At 40.5% G+C, this 20,763-nt stretch overlaps 1 protein-coding gene across 1 annotated transcript in view; it reads right to left on the bottom strand.

The window, feature by feature from the left end:
• Window positions 1–18,916, bottom strand: part of STK3 (serine/threonine kinase 3) — a 143,208-nt gene extending 124,292 nt beyond the window's left edge. Inside the window, exons 1-4 of the mRNA XM_074577510.1 lie at window positions 18,668–18,916; window positions 12,322–12,402; window positions 11,736–11,864; window positions 7,769–7,883 (exon numbers count right to left, since the gene is read on the bottom strand). Coding sequence (XP_074433611.1) covers window positions 7,769–7,883; window positions 11,736–11,864; window positions 12,322–12,402; window positions 18,668–18,690 — 348 coding nt within the window. The 5' untranslated portion in view covers window positions 18,691–18,916. The remainder of the gene's footprint in view (window positions 1–7,768; window positions 7,884–11,735; window positions 11,865–12,321; window positions 12,403–18,667) is intronic.
• Between the last annotated feature and the right edge of the window lie 1,847 nt (window positions 18,917–20,763).

Here is a 20,763-nt window from a genome sequence, read left to right on the forward strand (position 1 = left end):
AGGTTAACACCAGGGTGAATACTCCAACATGTTCATCAACAACCTAGACAGGGAGCTAGAACACACACCCATCACATTTGTGGATAACATGAAACAGGTGGAAGCTGTCAGTACACTAAAAGGTAGGGCTGCCACTCAGAGGGACCTCAACAAGCTGGACGAATTAGGTTGACAACAAAATTGAAGTTCAACAAAAGCAAAAGTCCCACACCTAGGACAGAAGAACCCCATGCCATGAACAGCTAAGGATCAGTGGGGCAGGTAGCATTGCTGCAGGAAAGGTTCTGGAGTGGCTCCAGTAGACAAGCTGAACGTGAGTCAGCAATATACCCTCAAAACAGGGAAGGCTCACCATAATTTGGTCTTCATTAGGAAAGTACAGTCAGCAAGTCAGGTTAAGTAAATATTCCTCTTTATTTAGCACTTGTAAAGCCAAATCTGGAAGACTGTGCCCAGTTCCCGCCTACCGTAAAAGAAATGCTGACAAACTGGAGAGTCCAGCAGTGGCGGCTAGAGCACATAATGTACCAAGTTGACACAGCAAGGTTTGTCTTGTCTGAAGAAGAGTGGATATTTCAATGCAATTTTCAACAATTTAAATGGGGCACTAAAAAAAAAAAATCCTCATAGAGGCAGACACTTCTCAGAGTGGCAGAGAAAAAAGAGAATGGGCAAGTCACAAGTTGTCACAGAGGAAGTTCAGTTAGAAACAAGAAGAAAGAAGTTCACAGGGCTGCAGAGAGAGACTGTTGAAATCCTCCCCTCTTTAGATTTTCAAAACTCAGCTGAACACGGTCCTGATCAACCTAATTCAACTTCAAAGTTCACCTTCCTTGGAACAGGAGATTCCATTAGATGCCTTTCAGAGGTCCCTTATAAAATAAAATTATCACTTATTTCAAATCAGTGGCACACTGTTCACCTCCTTCCTCGACACCTCTAAAATAAACATCCAATTTCAACAAAGTAACATTTCTTTTACCTGCCTTTTCCTACATTTCTTCCACTTCCTCACCACAAGAATATACAACAATAAATCCATCCCAACTTTAAACACAGATTCTTTCACTATAGAAAAAAATGTATATGGAAGAAGGATGTGTTTTTCTGACCTTTACGAAACTTGGCTTAATTCCTTAGATTGAGACAAATTTTATTGCCTGGATTAGAATTTTATATGCAGAGAGATTGACTCAAACTGGAAAGACATTAACAATTCAGATGGTATTTCTAGCTCTCCAAGGCAAACAATGATGGGGTTCTTTGAGGGGAAAGAGCATTGTGGGGAGGCAGTAAGGTTAAACTTCCACCCTTTAGTGTAACAGGAATAAGACTTTGTAGCGTTTTGCTATGCGAGGTGTATGTGGGGTACCACTAGAGGACTGACCTGATTAAACATTCATTTAAACACCTACTTCTAATTGGAACACATTAGTATAAGTTTCTTTATATTCTGTGTTTACATGGTCATTTTATTGTTTCAGCAACTTAAAACTGACATTACCAAAAATTATATGGAAGAGGGGAAAAAAAGCTGTTGCTTACATCATGCAAGTCTAACAATCTTCTCTTCGAAAAATCTTGAGCAGCTCAAATTGAAAAATGAGTAACTGACTTCAAACCATGAATGCAACTTCTGCCATTCTCCGAAAATCTCCCCAAATTTGCCTTCTGATACTTGGGGGAAGGTGATGAGGAAACGGAGATCTGTTGAATATCCAACTAGACAAACTGTACAGATCAGAAAAACACATGAAAATTCTATCCCCCTTGAACATATTATAGCCTCTCTCAGATTTTAGCAGTGACCTGACAACAGAAAGAGATCAGTAGCAAACATGAGCACTGTGAAACCCAGCAAATACAGCCATTAGAACTGAAGTAGTACTTTATAAGCTTTCTTCCAAGCAGCACATTTTAAAAACAGAAGGTCAGTGAATTATATGACGCTAAGCATTTTAAGATTACATGGCTACCAACAGTTTTAAGACTGCCCACAAAATGGTCTCCAACATCTTATGCACCTGCCTTGGGTAATCTATGTGGGGAAACTACAGAAATCATCCAGGAAGCTAGTTCTCCTTAGAACTGACCTGTAGATGTTCATAGCAGTATCTGACTAATTAATAACAGTATTTATTTCAATGGAAATATGAAGATCAGACAAAGCTTGGGGAAAGATTATTCTGTCTTCAGAGAAACTCTTTTAGTATTTTGCAAATAAACACCAGACTTCAGATTATATGCTAATTTAATAACATATACAGCAATTCCTCACTGGGTGAGTAATATGCTAACATTGAGTCCTGTAGAAAAGGGGGAAGAGAGAACAATCTGTGTTTCACACTGCACATGTACCAGAGGATGCTGCATTGCCAGTCTTAGTTCTGAAGCTTCCTAACTTCTAAGTGCTTTTTTGGCAGCCTTATTTGCATTTAATATATACATAGTTATTTTGGAAACAGATTAATAACAGTGTATCTCTAACTTGCTCTTCTTTCATAAGAATTAACCAACGTATAACATGCATATTATTTCTGGCACACAAATAATAAATACTTTTTTCCTGAAATGAAACCTAATTTTCTCCTATGAGCTAGTTTCCAAGCCGATGGATAAGTTTTATTGCAAGGTTGCAAGAAAGGTCTATCATTTTGAGATCCAGACACCACAATCCATTTTTGAGGAACCTACGTGCTACTTTAAAGAACTACGGAAAAATAATTCCTAAAAATTGAGATAATGCCCCCCAACATTTATGTAACAGTCAACCATTCGTTGCCCTAATAAGGCTTTTTTTTTTTTTTTTTTTTTTTTTTTTTTTTTTTAAGACAAGCACTGAATAATCTCTGTGCTCCATTGCAGAAGCTAGTATAGACTACCTTGGTATGTAAGGCTAGACATGGAATAAGGCAACCAGGAATTTGGGATCAACTTCTTTCCTCTTCCTCAATCTGGCTGCATAGAAAAGTACTTGAAGAGTCTTGGCCTAAAGATCAGTTTCTGATCTGTAACATGACTGTCCAGCCCATGGATTCAATTCACCTCCCAGAAGACGGTCCATTCACCAACAGAACATGGTCAGCAGCATATCCAGGAAGGACTTGTCCACTGCCATAACTTCAGGCCACTGATATCAGTTAAACAAGTTAGCCAGCACAGAAGGAATTTCAGTCTTCATGTATGGACTGGCTGGCTACTAATTAATCCATGTGGGCTCAACTGAGGAAGTTATACTATGATAGATGCTAATATATACTGTGATAGAGGCCTTAAGATAACCAATTTACAGATGCAAATCACATGTACTTTAGTGCAAAGGCCTACAAATTAAAACTATTTTAACTGCAAAATTACTGAGAAACATGACTGCTTAAAACTGCAAAATAACATTCTTATGAGCAAAGTGCCTTTAGCCCAGAGAGGCTACAGCCAACTGAATTTGATCGCCAAAAGAGACAGGATTAGAATGACTCAGTTAACCGTGATCAGTGGATGAGCAAGTGCATCCTAAATTATCAGTAGAGGCAGGGTTGCTGGTGTGTCAATACTCCCCAATATATTAACAGCAGCCAGCAGGACTTAAAGTATTGCTTCACACTGTAATTACCTCACTCTATTGCAAGCTGCCACTGAAAAAGTCAGTCCCATTCCTTCATTTCCTTCCCTTTCCCCACTGCTCATTCTAACCCCTCTGTTGCATCAGATCAAGCCACTGCACTGCCACATAAGTCCTGATTTAGCTCACGAGGGGGTAGGGAGGACAGACTACAGAAGAAGTACCCCTATGAGGTCATCAAGCTTAGCCAAGATCACCCTGCAGCCACACAATCACAGCATCTGAGGCACAGAAAAGGTAGGAACACATCAGCCAGGTTGGATAATAACAACAGAACTGCCTTTTCTGGCAGCAACCTGCAGTTTGACTGTATAAGACACATGTACTTCCCAAATCAGTCTCTGAGAAAAGCAGACAAAACTAGATATACAGCTTTGCTGCCTTGAACTGACGAACACCACATCTCAGATGAGCTAACAGGCATCATAACCTCGCTCTAGTGCTGCTGATCTGCCTGGAACACTAGAAGACTCCAGGGCAGAATTCCAGGGGTCGATTTAACTTCAAAGTAGTATCCTGGGGCTCTTGGACAAGAAACCGCTCCTGTCAAGCTGTAAGCCTCTCTATATGAACAGGTTCCCAACAGTCACTAGAAGTTTCCTTAACCTTGAATTCTGCTTCCCTCATTTTCAGTCCATTAGAGCAAAGCCCAGTGTTGTTTTACTGCCTAGACAAATAACAAAACTTTTGAAAAAGTAGGGGAAACACAGACACAGAAAAAGAAGATCAGTAAATTCTTAGTTTTAGAGATGAACAACAAGGGCAAACGTACAGCAATGTTTCCTCCCCAAATATGAGGTGACATCCACCTTTTCCTATGACTTATTTTGATTTGATCATAGAAGCATTTAGGTTGGAAAAGACCTTTAATATCATCGAGTCCAAGTGGTGATCCTGATGACCATTCCATTAAAGCAAGGGTTCTTACTTCAACTCTCTCTTCCTCAGTTCATTTTCCATATGTATATGGAGAAGCAGGAAATAAACTTTTCCTTGGCCCAGCCACAGTCTTCATTTTACAACTTAGGGAAACTACAGTGTGTCCGGGCCTATTCAATAAACATTCTGACAAAATAAGAATCAATAGCCTCCTCACTTCCAAGTGAAGACATTTCTTTTTTTTCCCCCCTTGTGGAAAGAACAGTGAAACCACTTCTTGTTTCCATTTTAAAAATAAATACATAAATAAATAAATTCGTTAATTAATTCATGTCACCAACAGAATGCTGAAGTACTTTAAGCAGCCTCATTCCAGTAACACAGTCACAAGCTTTCCATCACACAGTAGTCTGGGTGATCAGGTCACTGTTCCACAAAGAGTAAGAGAATTCAAACAAGTCCAGAGCCTCTGCCTAAATATTTCAGAACTTGGAACATGTAGGCACAGCAAGTGAGAAAGGGAGAGGTTTGCTTTGCTTTTTTTGTTACATACACCAGAACACCCCCATCCTAACCCAGAATAAAAGCTCTATCGAGCCTGGTAGCCTGTCTGAAGGTGAGCACATGTCAACTAAAAGTGATAGTTGTCTGCTTCACCTTCCTGGAGATCTGAAGCACAAAGACTTCCTGCACCAGACATTAAATATTTGCATTCAGCCACAGTGATTTTTTCCTGGTCTTTTTCAAATGCTTTTTGAAAACAAACTCTTGGCATCTATAAGATCTTCTATAACTATAGAGTGGACCTTTATCATCACATGTAGAAAAAAAAAAAACATTTCGCTTTGGATCTACTAATATAAGTGATCTCTTGTTTTGTAATAAACACTAAGATATAGTCATATCTTAATCACTTTCTTCATGCTACTCATGGTTTTCAAAACCTTTACCATGTCTCTCCCTCCATGTACCTTTTCTCAACACAGCAGTATCCTAATCCATTTTGTATCTCCTTCTAGAGAAGTGTTCTTTACTTCTGATCACCCCTGTCACCTTCCTTTAACTGCCATAGTTCTGTTATGTCCTTGGTACTACTGTCATCTTTGGTAACTACTTTACTTGTTCAATTATTTCTAAACATTAAGTTGAAGTGCTCATGAATCTGTATATTAAAGACAATGCCTTCCCCATGAAGCCAAATGTATCTTTTCACATTTACTTCAGTTTATTTTTTCAGTCAGACACTCAGTACCACAAAGCCTTTCAAGTCTTTCCCTGTTTTTACTACTAAGAATACAACCTCTGTCATAAGTATTTCATAGAATGTGTTGGGTTGGAAGGGACCTTTAAAGGTCACCTAGTCCAACCCCCCTGCAGTAAGCAGGGACATCTTCAACTAGATCAGGTTGCTCAGAGCCTCATCCAGCCTGGCCTCGAATGTCTCCAGGGACGGGGCCTCCACTACCTCTCTGGGCAACCTGTTCCAGTGTCTCACCACCCTTCTTGTAAAGAACTTCACCCTAATGTCTAATCTAAACCTACCTTGCTCTAGTTTAAAACCATTGCCCCTCATCCTATCACTATTTCTTCCCTCTTTCCCAAAGGGGATAGAACAGACACACACAGTATTCCCAAAGTGACCATTTACTCACACCATCTTTTTTATGTTTAAGCCAACTACCCATCTATGACAGAACTCCCCGTTTACTCCACTACGGGTACATTTCTTGAAGAGCCTCTGATGTGGAAGTCTGTCCATAAGCCTTTCAGTATGAAGCAGATCTGGACCAACTTTATACCAACCAGCATTATTTGTGTGCCCAACAACTCCTTTATAGAACTCTACTAGCCACATGCTGCATGACTTGCCTTCAAAAAAGTTGTGTTAACTTTACCCTCAATACATATATCCTTGTATTTCTTGATTATTCTATTTCTTAGAACGTATGCTATTTAATCATATGAACTTTAACCACAGTTTGTCTGATCATTGGAGCAAATGCATACCGAGACTCAAACTTCTCTTTCCCTCAAATCTCTAATATCTCTGCTACGTCAATATCCTAAAATAGATATAAGAGAAACTAGATTGTCTGATTTATTTAATACACATGCACACTTTTTTTTAATAAAAAATTCTAGCATTTTCTATCTAAATACGCATAAGTTTGCTCCTTATTTTAATAAATCCTGGTTTAAATGGGACTTTTTTTTTTTTTAAATTCTGGACTAGTGTGCAGATAGTGGAGCTACTGACCCTTGGATAACACAACTGTAAGGACACCAGTTTTAAAGGTTGCAGGAACTCCAGCAACCTCCCGTTGGTTTTGGCTTTTCCCCAGTCCAGTCATCAGTTCAACACTACAGCAGCCCCGATACAAGCCACCTTCTCTAAAGGGGCTCTCTCTAGTCTGGACATCAACACCACTTCCTAATAAATGTAATTCCGTTTTCCATTTTGTCTTATTTTCTAAGCCTAAACACTGTTTTTCTCTCCTCCTCTTTCCCTCTGCTCCCAGGTATGCTACAAGGACCATTTCAGGGTGCACTTACAAAATGTGAAGAGCTAGCAAGTAGAGGGTCATCTCACAGTACTTGTTGGTAAAATGAATACCTTATGTTACAGCCCACTACTGAAGACAACAGACTCAAAGGAACTAAACATTATTTGACATCTACAACAAAACATTTTTCAGAGTATCTGTTTCTTAAGTAGAACTAACAAAGTCTGTTTCCTACAGGTTTGCATCCTCTTCTATATTACTGCTGTTATAAGCCCATTAGGACTCTTCCATACAACCCTCCCTTTGGTTCCCTCTCACATTCCTTAATTGGCATCTGTCCCCTTCTCATTCCTTGAGTAGTGCCAATTACTTCTCATGCTCCCTAATTACTGAGTGGGAGCAAGACAATTCTATGCCTGTTTCCAAACCATTCACATACTAAGCGGCCTGCTGACAAGACTGTGAGGTGGAAGGCGTAGGGGGAAGAAGCTGCACAGTTTTGCCTTGTACAAAGCAGTAATTTTCAAGAAACTTACAGGTCGTCCATATCTCAAAATGCATTTGCTTCTGCTGATGACTCCACAGAGGAATGGATAAACAGATAGTCAGAGCAACTGCACGAGCTTGTTTCCTGAGAAACTAAGGCACAGATATGCCCCTTGGCATCAGTCAAGATCTTTTCTCATAACTCTGATTTTCATTACAGCCTCTAGTCTTAATTTACATTTTAGTTTTAGTAAGTGTTACACGTTTTGAAAAAACTCACCGTTTTATTGCGGAGTCTAATTATGTCCGAAACAGAGCCAGCTCCACAATATTCCATAACAATCCATAGATCTGTGTTCTTAAAATAGCTGCCATAATACTTGACAACATAGGGACTAGATGGGGAAAAAAAAAGTTAGATAAATAGATGAATTCTTAGCAGGGAAAAAAAAAAATCATCATTACAAGTGTTGATAAAAATACAGTTTGACACACACTAACACAGCTAAAGAGCAAGTGTAATCAAATGCATTTTAAAATTGTATTTAGCTTAACCAATGCCTTGTTAGAATAAAGTCTAAGTGCTTAATAAAATTATAAAGGCAATACTACATGTATCACAGGCTTTCAGTAATCTTCAAGTACAGACATAGTTTTTACCAAACATTAGTCTTCTGATATAAAGCTTTGGTTTTCCCTCCTCTAAGGTCTCTCAATTTTTAACACTCCTCACAATGTCATTGGATGTTTCCCTTAAAAACATTGCCTTGTTTTCTTCTCTCCTGAGCAAAAAACCCATGGAAACTCATTCATGTTTTCCTGGTTTTGCAAGCATGAACTTATTTTAAGTACAGATCTAAACTTTCATATTTAACAGAATCTAGTGCTGGTTTGAACAAGAATTCTGGATTTGCAAATGCATTTTCATATTGAAGTGCCTCATGTGAAAAGATAGTACTGTCATAAACAGAACATACTGCTTTGCTACTCGTCAGTTTGTCACTTGACATTCCTTGCTTCCTCAGAGGCACTTGAAAAACAAAGACAGAAACAGATGTGGTAAACATAGCAAGGATTTTCCTTCAGAAAAGTGATTAGATGGTGTATTTATGGAAATAAAAGGTTTAAGGGTTTCTTTTGCAGGAACTTAAGCACAGGAGGTTACAGTTAGATTGCCGTCCATCTCCCACAAAGTCAGGAAGTAAGATACCAAGATCTCAGACAGGAGCTTCTGGTCAGAACATCTGCATTGCAGGATGGAATCAGGCATTATTTTGTTTTGGAGCAAGGAACTGTATTTTAGGATCAGGATGTTTGGCAGCAACATTTTTTGTTAGAAAACTGATGTAAGAAAGAGTTGCCTCCTGCAACATGGTGCTATCTTTATAAGAGATTGGTCAAAACTATCAGCAAACCACTTCATTAAAGAGCAACTGTTATTACTATAGGAACTTGTCTTTACAGAAGGCAAGGTGGGTCAATTCCCTCCTAACTAGTCAAAATGTCTACCAAACAAGTATGACACACTGATCTTGCCCCTTTTAAATTCCTGAAGTGAGAAAGGTCACCATTACTTCTCAAGAAAACCCACTGATTTCCATGACCATCTCTCGCCAGATTTACATTATGCTAATAATCTCATCAAAATTTGTGTGTATTATTAGAAGTGAGGACAAGATAATCTTTTCAAAACATCAAGTGCTGTTGAATCTCAAAACCCTGTTCACATTTGCTTAAAGCCCTTTCCGTATCAACTGTTTGTCTTAGAATCTACATTTTTTTCCCCTTGAAAGAGCTTCAGCACATACAGTGCAGCCAGTTCTAGAAAAAGGCATTGAGAAGAAAGAAAGGGTAAAGTGTTAAGCTTTAATCTTTTCTTTGAGGTGCTGCAAGAGCCCAGTGCTTTTCTGTAATGTCTGTGGAATCATCACATGTGATAATAAAGTACTAAAAAGTGCATCATCCCTCCCACCAGTACTGTACAGCGCGGCTATTCGCACAAAGGCACGTGACATATATACAAACACATAGTGCAGAGCTGCAGACCAACCCTTCTTTTCAGCCAGAGAACGGCTGCATCTCGTCCAGTGAAAGAAGAATTTGTATTCTAAAATTCTGAACTCTTACTCTTATAAAAAAAAAAAAAGAAATCATACAATAGTATATGTCCAGTAGATACTAAACACAACATGTTGTTCAAAGAAAAACAGGGAACAAAGAACACGGGCAGAGGGGACACAGGAATATGGTAGCGAGAAGACCCACCTAGAACAAGAATGAAAATGGCACGAGAAGCATAGTACAGAAGGAAAGGATTCTCAAGTATCACCACTTCTTTTTTCTGTCAGTATATTTCACAGACATTTGTTTTAAGTATCTATGTCAATCCCTGTACTAGCAGACATACACACACTACAATCTACACCACTGCTTCCATTCAGCTTACATGGCTCAAGCCTGTGCCACGACTAAGGGCTGTTATCCTATCATTGACCCCAGGAAGAACTCTCTGAGAATTCATAAGGTGCTAGTTTCCAACTTACTCAATGTCTTCCTTTATGTAAGAAGAAAGAAATGAAGCAGGGCAAATAAAAAGAATTAAGAACACAGCAACAAGAAGAATCGAAGTAAACATATTCTAACTCCTCTTCCAGTACACAAGAAGAGCTGAGGACCTACTCTGGGGATCAAATCTAGTTCCACAGTTAGTCAGACAAACAAGATGGCTGCTTCCTTTTTAATCTGTACTGTTACAAAACTCCAATTGGCCAGACAGACAAAAAATAGTCTTATAGGGACAATAAGGATCAAGAGGAACGCGCCCCCCCCCCCCCCCCCAAAAAAAAAAAAAAAAAATCAAGCGTCCCAAATCCTTTTAGTATCACTTGAAATAGCCTTATCACACATCTTCATGGAATGTGGGAAAAGAATATAAATCCTTCCTTTTCCTCCCATTCCCCTGTCTACACATTTAACAAGCTTCTAACATTCAGAGCAGTCAATTCCAGAAGAGAATAGATTACCAGGTCCAGTGTGTTCATAAACCAGATCAAGGCTTGCAGGCAGGGGTTCTAAGAAGTTTGAAGAACAGTTGCATTCTCATGTGCCAGATACAATGTACCCTAAAATCTCTATCCCTATATTTAAAGATAAATATTTGAACCTTCTCTCCTCCTTCATGACCTCATAGACAAGATGCTGTGGAGCAGTATGATCAAGCTCCATCTAACACCTGAGCAAAACATTCAGCAACAAACCTGAATGAATTCAGACTGCATTAAAAGGATTATCTTCAAATCTGGGATGAGTGCTGCTCATGCCAAACAAGAAGAGATTTTACGTTTAAAGACAGAACTCCAACACTGACAAACCACAAAAGCACAAACAAAACTGCCACAAAACAGACCACTTGCTACAATACAATTCATCAAGTTAATGACTACAGCAATCAGTATTTTAAAGAAAGTTTCACCTAACTAGAGTGCACAGCTTTCCTGTTTGCACTTCGAGTCACAAACAATAGATTCTTGTAATACTGATCAGACATGAATACTCACTCTAGCAAATCTGATTTTGAAGTTACAGCCAAAAACCCAAAAGATTATTCCCAAAAAAAAATACAAATAAAAAATTGATAACTCCATAGAAGAGAGGAAATTCAAAGTAATTTCTGCATCCTTGCAGACACTTGATGTTGAGGCTTCCATTCCTACAATGCTAGCAATCACAAGATACATCGTTTGTGAATAAGTGTAAGGTAACAGTCCTTCTTCAGAACTATTACAAGATCATTCACTTTTTAAAAGGTATGTTCCTGCATGAAAGAGGCAACAGATAGAATACTATTTTGGACGTTAACTGCTAGCCCTTAATCTTGAGCTAGAAACATCTTTATCAATTTTCTGAAACAGGTAACTCAGAATTCACAAGGCCTCAAGACATCTACAGGAAACATTAACTTCAGGATTGCCAGTGCAAGTAAAGTGAAGCAAGCATAGAGATTTCCAAGCAGAGGCAAGTACTTTTATTTTTCAACAGTTTCTGTGACATATACTATTTGTACTTCCTTCAATCCAAGCTAAGGCTAGGAAGGGGTCTACAAAGTGCTTCCTTTAAGTAAATCATCCAATACAGACTGCTTTAATTTTCCATATAAATAAAAGTTTGCAGCTGCATATATTTCAGCTATATTCACAAATACATTTTCACACAGACTTTTAGAAAGAGAGCAAAATTGTCATACTCACCTGTCACATTGTTGCATTATAGAGATTTCTTTAATTATTTCTTGAAGATCTGACTCCACAGGGACCTGTTTAATCGCTACAACTTGTCCAGACTCTTTGTGTATCGCTTTAAACACACTACCATAAGACCTAAAAATAAAAGAGGGATTTATTTTTTTTAAAACAAGATAAACTGCTTCTCATTTCCATTATGCAGAAACTTTAAAGTCACAAAAGCCATATGTTCACACAGAAGTGTGAAAGTTTTTTTCAGGCTAAAAAAAAAAAAAAAAAAAAATCAGCTCTATCGGGACCTCAGGAAAGATGTGCCTCTCAAGAATTAATCTTCGTCAAGATGTAGTGTATCGAACTCCAGTACAGGCACAAGCACTTTTTCTGCCTCAACAAGCAAGAGACATCAAAAATGCATAAATATATTTGGGGAAGCACGGAAGTCTACTGATGCACGCATTTGCTTTATTAGAACTTGTCTAGAGAAACGTTCCTGAGGACATTTGCAGTCACTCTCTCTGTATTTAATATTCAACACATGCTTGATATACAGTTTCCCCTCTGATCCAATCCCCTCGTAAATAGCTGCACTTACCCCTCACCAAGTTTCTCCAGAACATCAAAGACTTCTTCAGGCTGCTTAGTTAAACTATCTTCACTCAGCTTTTTCAGCTTGCTAGAAGACAGACAGAAGTTATTGTTTGGTTGGGGGGGGTGGGGAAAAGATACAGAACTTAAGCAAATTTTCACACAAGTGAGCAGACAGAAAAAATATTATAGAGAAAGATATATTCCAATGAAAATAAAATGCCTCATTAAAGTACAGTAATAAAATTTTAATCAACCATCACATAAGATGGAGAAATTCATGACAATTATTGTCATTATCACTTTCCCACTAACGTTTGCTCAATTCAAAGCAGCATGGGACCAATTCACTGTCCAAACCACTTGCTTTGCTAAAGTGGAAACAGCCAAAGAATAAAATAAAGCTTACCTTTCGTCAAAAAGCAGCCAGCATGCAAACACATGCTCATTACTGCCTAGAGTACGCCACATTGTTATCTAAGAAAGTATAAACCAATCCTTTACCCACATCAAGTATCCACTTTCTAAACTATACCACTCATAAGCCAGAGAATTACATCAAGTTAAAAGCAGAATCCAGAGTCAAGATGACTCTGGGAGAATACGGTAGCGCTTCACCTTCACAGGTGGTAGCACAACACTGGAATTCCAAGAGCTGAGTACTCAAAGAGTTGTTGGGGCAGCCCCTTTTACATCTTTGTGAAGGTACACAGGGACAGGTGCAACAAAATCTCTCACTACATATCACCACCGTATTTTGCTCTCCAGCTCTCTGTCACACAGTCTCAAATCAGTCAGTATCACCCTACTATTTCTCCCAGCACCTTCAACCCACTCTTACTGCTATCCTTTGTCATTTACAAGCAGTTCTAGCCTTTCCCTGGTCTCCAGCATTCCAATCCATCAAGGGCCCCAGACTCCTGTCAGATCTCAGGACACAACTTGGCTGCAAGCTTGTGATGGAGCTGACACTGAACATAGCCCAGGAAAATATAACCACACACATATTGCAGTGAGACCGGGTGGCTGCAACATGTAAATCCTTCAGTCTAAAAGTTACAGGAAATTTTGCTGCAAGACAAACAACAAGTTAACTCTATATGATAGCCAAGGGTACTATTAAAGTAGAAGATGAGCTGAAGAATAGCTGGTGCTGTCGTGTTAGATATAGACAATGTAATCCATATGCAGGAGGTGGAAAAAGGAAAAAAGAAAAATAAAGAAACCTGGAAGCACAGCAGATCATTCAGAACTTATGGAAAACATGTTACCCTGTGACGCTTCCCTAGAAATTAATATAAAATAGGAGAAGGGAGGGCATGAACAGAAAAGATTGTCAGATCTAACACTGGAAGAACAGTGTTCAAAAGAAACTCCTTCATATTAAGAGATGCAATTCTGTGATATACAGAACTAATAAAAAAAATAAAGTGAACTGACTGACAACAGAGTTCCCGAGTCGGAAGAAACTTGTTACTGCCAACCATTTGGGCAAAGACAAAAATTTATAGTAATTGTATAAGCACACAAGTCATACAGATTAGTGTTAAACAAGGAAAGCAAGTGGCAGGGCAGGTGGGTGTACACATTTATATATCAAAGATCTATTGACATAGATGTAGCTACAGATATAGCAGTTACTTGAATACAAAAAGCATCCACAATCAGTAAGGAAAGACACATGAACTGCTGTGAGCAACCATGCAGTTGCTACACTGAATAGGCAGGAAGCTGGAAAACGTGTGTTTAAGGCAGAATAAAAATCTCCACGGCAAAGGAAAGGCAGAACTCCTGAACACGAAGAAAAACAGCAGAAAACTCAAATGAGAGCAGCTAAGTAAAGTCTGCAAAAGTGGCCTACAAGTCAAACACGCATAACAACTCTATTTTCTTTTTCACCCTCTCTCTGCTTGTTAGAGACTAGAAAGCAGAAAGAATTTAAATTTTGCAGGGATGCACATGTTTCATTACTGAACAAGTGTAAGTTGAGACAAATAAAAAGAGGAGGGGAAAAAAGTATTTTGCAGGTAGGTATTAAAGAAACAAATCATTCATTTTGCTTCTTTTGTTTCAGATTCTTTTTTCCCCTCCTCTGATCAGGTTATCTGCAGCCTTAAAGGAGTGTCCAAAGAATAAGTTACTGCAATTATCCTCTGCTTGCCACCAACAAAAAGCATGCACAGCATGCATACAATACCAACAGAACCTCAGGGAAAAAAAAAAAAAAAAAAAAGCATGACCATTAGCCAAGTCTCTTACTTGACTGAAGAGCTGCATAACAGAAGACATACACAACTGAACAGTGGAGGAACTGAACTTTTTAATAACTGCAAGAAAAGGGAAAACATACAGTAACCTTAACCAAAGATGTCCAGGAAGTGAACACTTCCACCTGCTCATCAAAAGAGCAATACCTGGGGGGGGGGGGGGGGGAAACAACAACATATATCCATACCAAAAGGGTTCCAGCAGCACCATTAATGCCAAGGTATTGGGCTTGCTTGGGAAGAGGTAGGGAAACAGTCATAAACAGCCATAAACTGATCAAAAACAATGTCACTGTCAAATAACAGATTATCTGGAGTACTTAAAGACAACCTGGAGGCCAAAGAAATAAGCATTCTGTAGTTTTTAAACTATTTTCACATTATCCAACTCTGACAGACAGGTTACAAGACCAAATACTACTTAACATTTAGGCAGCTAAATACTAAACCTATTTACAGGAAGAAAAATATGTCAACCTCAGGAATTTCATCACCAAACACACTGCCCAAAGTGCTTCACACTCTTTCACAAATATATTGTAAGAGTCCAGTGTTCAAGTGACTAACACCACAGTTCTTTGAACCACAGAAAGATCCTAATGACTCCAACCGTTTAATGATTTCTATAGATTTAACAGAATTCCCAGCTCTTTAACTATAGAGCAGCATGTGATATACCCTGAAGGGGTTGCAATAAGGAAAGAGTTTTTTGAAAATGTCATGAAAAGCAACAAGGAGGAAGATGACTGTTGTAATTGGCTGTAAAGCACTAAGTAGAATACAAGAAGAAAAGACTAGAAATATTATCTTACTATATTGGTTAAAAACAAGCAACTGAAACTTGGGACAGAGAAACACATCTAAGACTTCAGAGTCAGCTTCTTAATCAGGAGTTTGTGTGCGTGTGTGTCCTACTACCCACACTTTGAAACGTGCAAGATAAGACATATAGAGCCAAACATTTCAAAAGGATCACTGCTTTTTTAAAAGCATTAAAGTGTTCTACATGGGAAGGGAATACTATGAGTACCCAGCAAAATACCTATCTGCAAAGGCATGACTAGAAATATGAAGGGCGTCGGGGAGGAGGCACAACTGAAGAGACAAAGCACTCAAAAACAATCATAGAGAAAGAAGGGGTCTCATTCCTCTCCCTCACGGGTTCTCTACTTTCACAAAACAAGCATATAAAAGAGAACAAAGAAATCAGTAAATGCAGGCACTGTTTTATTCTTGCCACAGAATGTAAGTGCCATATATACATATATAATCTGTGAGAAAGTCTAAGAGAGATGTGTAGAAGACAAGTATAAAACATGGGGAGAAAGTCATTCTGCTTTTGTTTCCTCTAGAACTATCATCTAAACTGATCATCATCAGTAGTGACTATGGGCTATTTCAGTAGTTTTCCACTAGAACTGTTCCTGAAAACAGGAGAAGTAACTAAACTACAATTCTGGGACAACAAGAGTCGTCAAAAGGATTTTCTTGTTCCAAGCAGGTTTGACTTTCTGCATAACACCTAGTCTTTTAAACAAGAAAAATACATCCTAGCAAAAATTGTACTTTTATAAATCCAGTTGATGTGAAAACATTCATACTTAGCATAACCATAATCTTACACATCACTGAGTAGGTCAGCAAAACTCCACATAACCAAGTGCAGAAAAATCTAGAAACAGTGAGAGGCACCCAAGACTATTACTATCATAAAGATTAGAAAAATCGGAATTGTGACCTGAAAGAGGAAGAGATACAGGGTTTTTTTCCCCCCACATTAAAAAACAAAGTACGAGTTTAGTGTCCTATGGTCAATATGTGCAGACTTTACAAAATAAATTGGTGATGTACTACAGTGGCAGGCATTAAAAAAAACCCTGAAAGCTAACAAAGAAAAATAAAGCAGGACTAGAGAATAGAACTCCATCAATTACTGTCATGAGTTATGGAAAACTGGACAGCTGCTCCATGAAACATGAATATATGAGGTTTATTTTGCAGAAGAACTGGCACATTGAAACATTTAAAAAGAATGGCTGGGATCAATTATACTGATACATTAAAAGAGAAGCTAGTAAGAGAAATCACTGCAGTCATCAGAAAAAGAGGTGGCATATAAAAGCCTTGAGACATTTATACTACTTTACACTGTTCATACAGGTAGAAACAAGTTTAAGACAGTTTACATTATTGTATACTTAAATTTAGCTTTCTACCAATAAAACACAAGAAAACTTACGCTTTTGTCCCATCATTTTCAGGAAGAACTTGACAATTGACATCCATGTGATCTTATATTCCCATTGACACAAAAATTAAAACCAGCATATATGTACAAGCTGCAAACATTTACACCTTATGAAAAATTGAGTTCAAATCTTCCCTCCAACTAAAGAATTAAATCCATTAAGTTCTCATCACCTTGAAATTTCCAGAAATAAGCTTCAAAAAACATGGAAAGTATAAAAACATGGCAGAGAGTTTGGAAGTTCTCTCATCAGCTTTCTAGTTCTTCTTAAATGAATCTAAGGATTTAAACACTCTCAATTAGGCCAGACACATACCTCCAGCTAAGCAATAGTTAGAGCAAATCCCAGATCTTCCAAAAACTCCTGAAGGTTACGTTAGCTTCAAGTTTCATTTTCAATCCTTTGATATCACCACATTCCAGGCTTTGCACTGGTGCTGGTAACAGTGATTAGTCCTCACACATTCCCATTTCTTCCCCTAAACCCTTGCTGGTGCCTCTCCTACTTCCTTTATTTGAGACACTAGTACTGTCAGTCTGAAACTACAGTGAAGGCCTGTCCCTCCTCCTACCATTGCCTGCTAAAAACACTCCATATAACAATTACTAATCAGTTCTTGGTCAAAGTTTTCAGTAGTAGATACTACTCCATTGCCTGCTAAAAACACCACGCATAACAACTACTAATCAATTCTTGGTCAAAGTTTTCAGTAGTAGATACTTTTAATTGATGTATTACTGGAGGGGAAAAGAAAAAACACACCAAAACAACAAAACAGTAGAAGATCAACCTCACGTTCTTCTCAAGTCCTGTCATCCCACAGGAAGCTGTTTTAAAGAATTTTAAAGGTTTCAAATGTTTTAAAGTAGAATGCAAAAGTTGATTTATCATCTTCTGCCACAAATTTATTTTGTGCAGTTCCTAGATTTTTCATTAAATTAACAGGAAGCAAGAGTAAACTACTTGGAGCTCTAAGACAATAAGCATGTAGGTAAATTATGTCAACTACGTTCCGTATACCACATTCTATGGTACACATTCTATACCACAACTACATTCTATGTAGTTTATAACTACATCCCCGAAATTATTGTTCCAATTTAAATATATACATACAATTAAAGAAAAATTGTTTTGTGCATTAAAATGACAGTGTCACATTTAAAGCAAAAGCTCATGGTTTCACATTACACATGCGCAAAAAAAAGAAGTCAAACCATAAATGCTCAAAAAACAACAACCCCGCCTAGTAATTAATATAACCAGATAGCATATATAATTCAGAAAATAAGTATACTGTGGGAATACTCCTGATTTTTGCCTCTTCCCACTCCCTGATTTGCAATGGCAACTATGCAACGCCTACCCCCACAAGCATCCCTCCGCCAGCAGGACACAAGGGCGCTTTAGAACGCGGAAAGATAAGAACAACTACTTAATGTCGCTTTCTTCCACAGACCTGAACTATAAAGTGCACAGACACACCCCCAGGCCACAAAGGACTCATCTCGGCGATAAAGTTTCCCTCATTTCGCATTAAAACGTTCCTCTTGTGACTCAAGCAGCCCCTAAGGGTTTACCGCCAGCTGGACGCTTACCCAGGACGGATATTTCGGGGACACCGCACAGAATATCCGCCCCCCCCCCCCCCCCCGCAACGCCACATAACCCCTCAGCCCGCTCAGTTGTCCCGCCGCCCCCCCTCACAGTGCCCAGCACCGGAGTCTCCCGAGGCCGGCGGGGAGCCGGGGGAGGAGCGGGCAGTCCCTCCCCCTCCGGCTCCCCGCCGGCCCAAGGCCTCATCCCGGCCCTGCCGCCCCCGGGGGATGGTTGTTACCTCTTGGGCGCTGCCTGCTCCATGCCGCTGCCGGCCCCGCCGTCCAGAGCGGGAGGGGGGGAGGGGCTCCCGGGCCGGGGCAGCACCGGGCCGGTAGCCGCTAAACTCCCTCACAACTTTTTGGTGCGAGCTCGCTGGCCCTTTAAACGAGGCTCGCGCCCTCCCTCGGCCGCCGCCGCTCCCGGCCTCTCTCAGGCAACCGCCACTACCGCTACCTATCCGGCTGCTGGCCGAGGCCCGCCCCCCCGCGCCTCTCAGTGGCTACCACCCGTGCCACCGCGGGCGCTGATTGGACGGCGTGGGAGTCGCTCAGCGGGAACGAGGCCCCACCCCTCCACGGGAAGAGCGGGCGGCGGCGGGAGGGGAAGAACATGGAGGCAGCGGTGCCGCCGGAGGGGAGCAAGGCGCCGCGCTCCCGGCATGCTCCGCGCGCACGTAGTCCGCGGGGCACGCCGGGAGTTGTAGTCCTCCTGAGGAACCAGCCCTACCCGTTGCCGGAGGAGGGGCCCGGCCCGGCGAGGCAAACCGGGCGGCGAAGAAACGGGAGACCCGGGGCCCTGAGACGCCGCCGGGGCGAAGGGCAGCCGTCCCGCCCCCACACGCTCACCTCAACCCCCGACTCTTGGAGCTTGGCCTTGGGGCAAGGGCAGGCCCGGGGCAGAGCCGCCGCCTGAGGCGGGGGCTGAGGGCGGCCCTTCCCCCCGCGATGCACCCCCGGGCCCCGTCGCCTCGGGGCGATGCCCGGCGCCTTTCATCCCCCTGTCTGCTCCAGCCAAAGGGCAGCCGCGCTGAGCTGCATCCAGCCCCGCCTGGAAACGCCAAGTCTTTTCATGGACAGCTGGCTCTGGGCACAGCAGAGAGGAAGGCTGAAGTTAGTCATGGCAGGACTGTGGGGCTGCGCGCCAACGCTGGCCCCGGTGACACAGTACAGCTTTGAGGTGAAGAACGCTGGCACTTGGCACTTGGCTTTTTAATGCCAAAGCATACAAGTTGCCCTGCGAACCCATAGGAAGCTGTCACGTAATTAGTCACACAGCAGATTTTAGGCCATCGAGTACTGTGGGACAGTTACCTGCAATTTCTCGTTACAACTTCTGACTTCCTGCCGTTTATGTAGCAATTTAAGATACTAACTGACAAAGCGTCCAAGTAGATCCAGCCAGGTCAACATAAGCTTAAATGTTCAAGCCAATTTCTGTATCCTTTCCTGAAAGTAGGTTTGTTTGCCTAACTAATGGAAGTTCAAGGTAGTAAAACACATAGGCAAGATCCATACAAATACTGAGATGCCAAAGTTCCACTTTAAACTGATTTTAGATGTAGAAGTATAACCACACTCCCCCTTAAAAAAATCCACATTCCATACCTAATTTCATCTCTTTGATGTGCATTAGCAAGGGAATTTTGAATGAATGAAGTTGTGCAAGTCCTCTACTTTGGCTGAGTCAATCCAATCCAGTTGACTCACTGTGGTCAGGCTAAATGCACAATGGCAATATCAAATGAACCCATAAAACAAATCACACACCACCATGTGACCTTTTGGGTTTCTTTGTTTTTCTGAGTCATGGAAAAACTGCAACAGAACATCTTCCTTTGCACAACAGATTAACGCAGAGTTATTCAAGTATCATCCCACAAGCCAGAGTGGCTCACCAGCAGAACTGCCAGATGTGTCCATACCGTAGACAACCATTTGTAAGAGATGCCAAAAAAAAAAAAACAACTCAGGAGAAGGAGCCAGCAGATACCTCAGATGCAGTGTGGTACCAGTGCATTAACAAAGTGGTGGGGAGGAACCCCACGAGACTTCCCATATCCCTGTTCTAGGACAAGTGAGGTCAGGCAGGCAGAAGACGCCACGTGGCTAGTGTCCAATTTTGCTTTACAGGGAATTTGGCTATACTCACTGACCAATTTTTATTTACATTTCACCAATTCCATCCAATGAAGGGAAGCCTGACATCCCAATTTGGCTGTGATACTCCTGGAATGTAGAAATTGTCTCCACATCCTTTAACACAAATCTTCAAGGAAATATTTTGTCCAGGTTATTTCAGAGAAGGCAGGTTTTTTCCAGCTCCCTCTCTCAAGTC

The sequence above is a fragment of the Larus michahellis genome, chromosome 2 (genome assembly GCF_964199755.1).
Source record: "Larus michahellis chromosome 2, bLarMic1.1, whole genome shotgun sequence".
NCBI lineage: Eukaryota > Metazoa > Chordata > Aves > Charadriiformes > Laridae > Larus > Larus michahellis.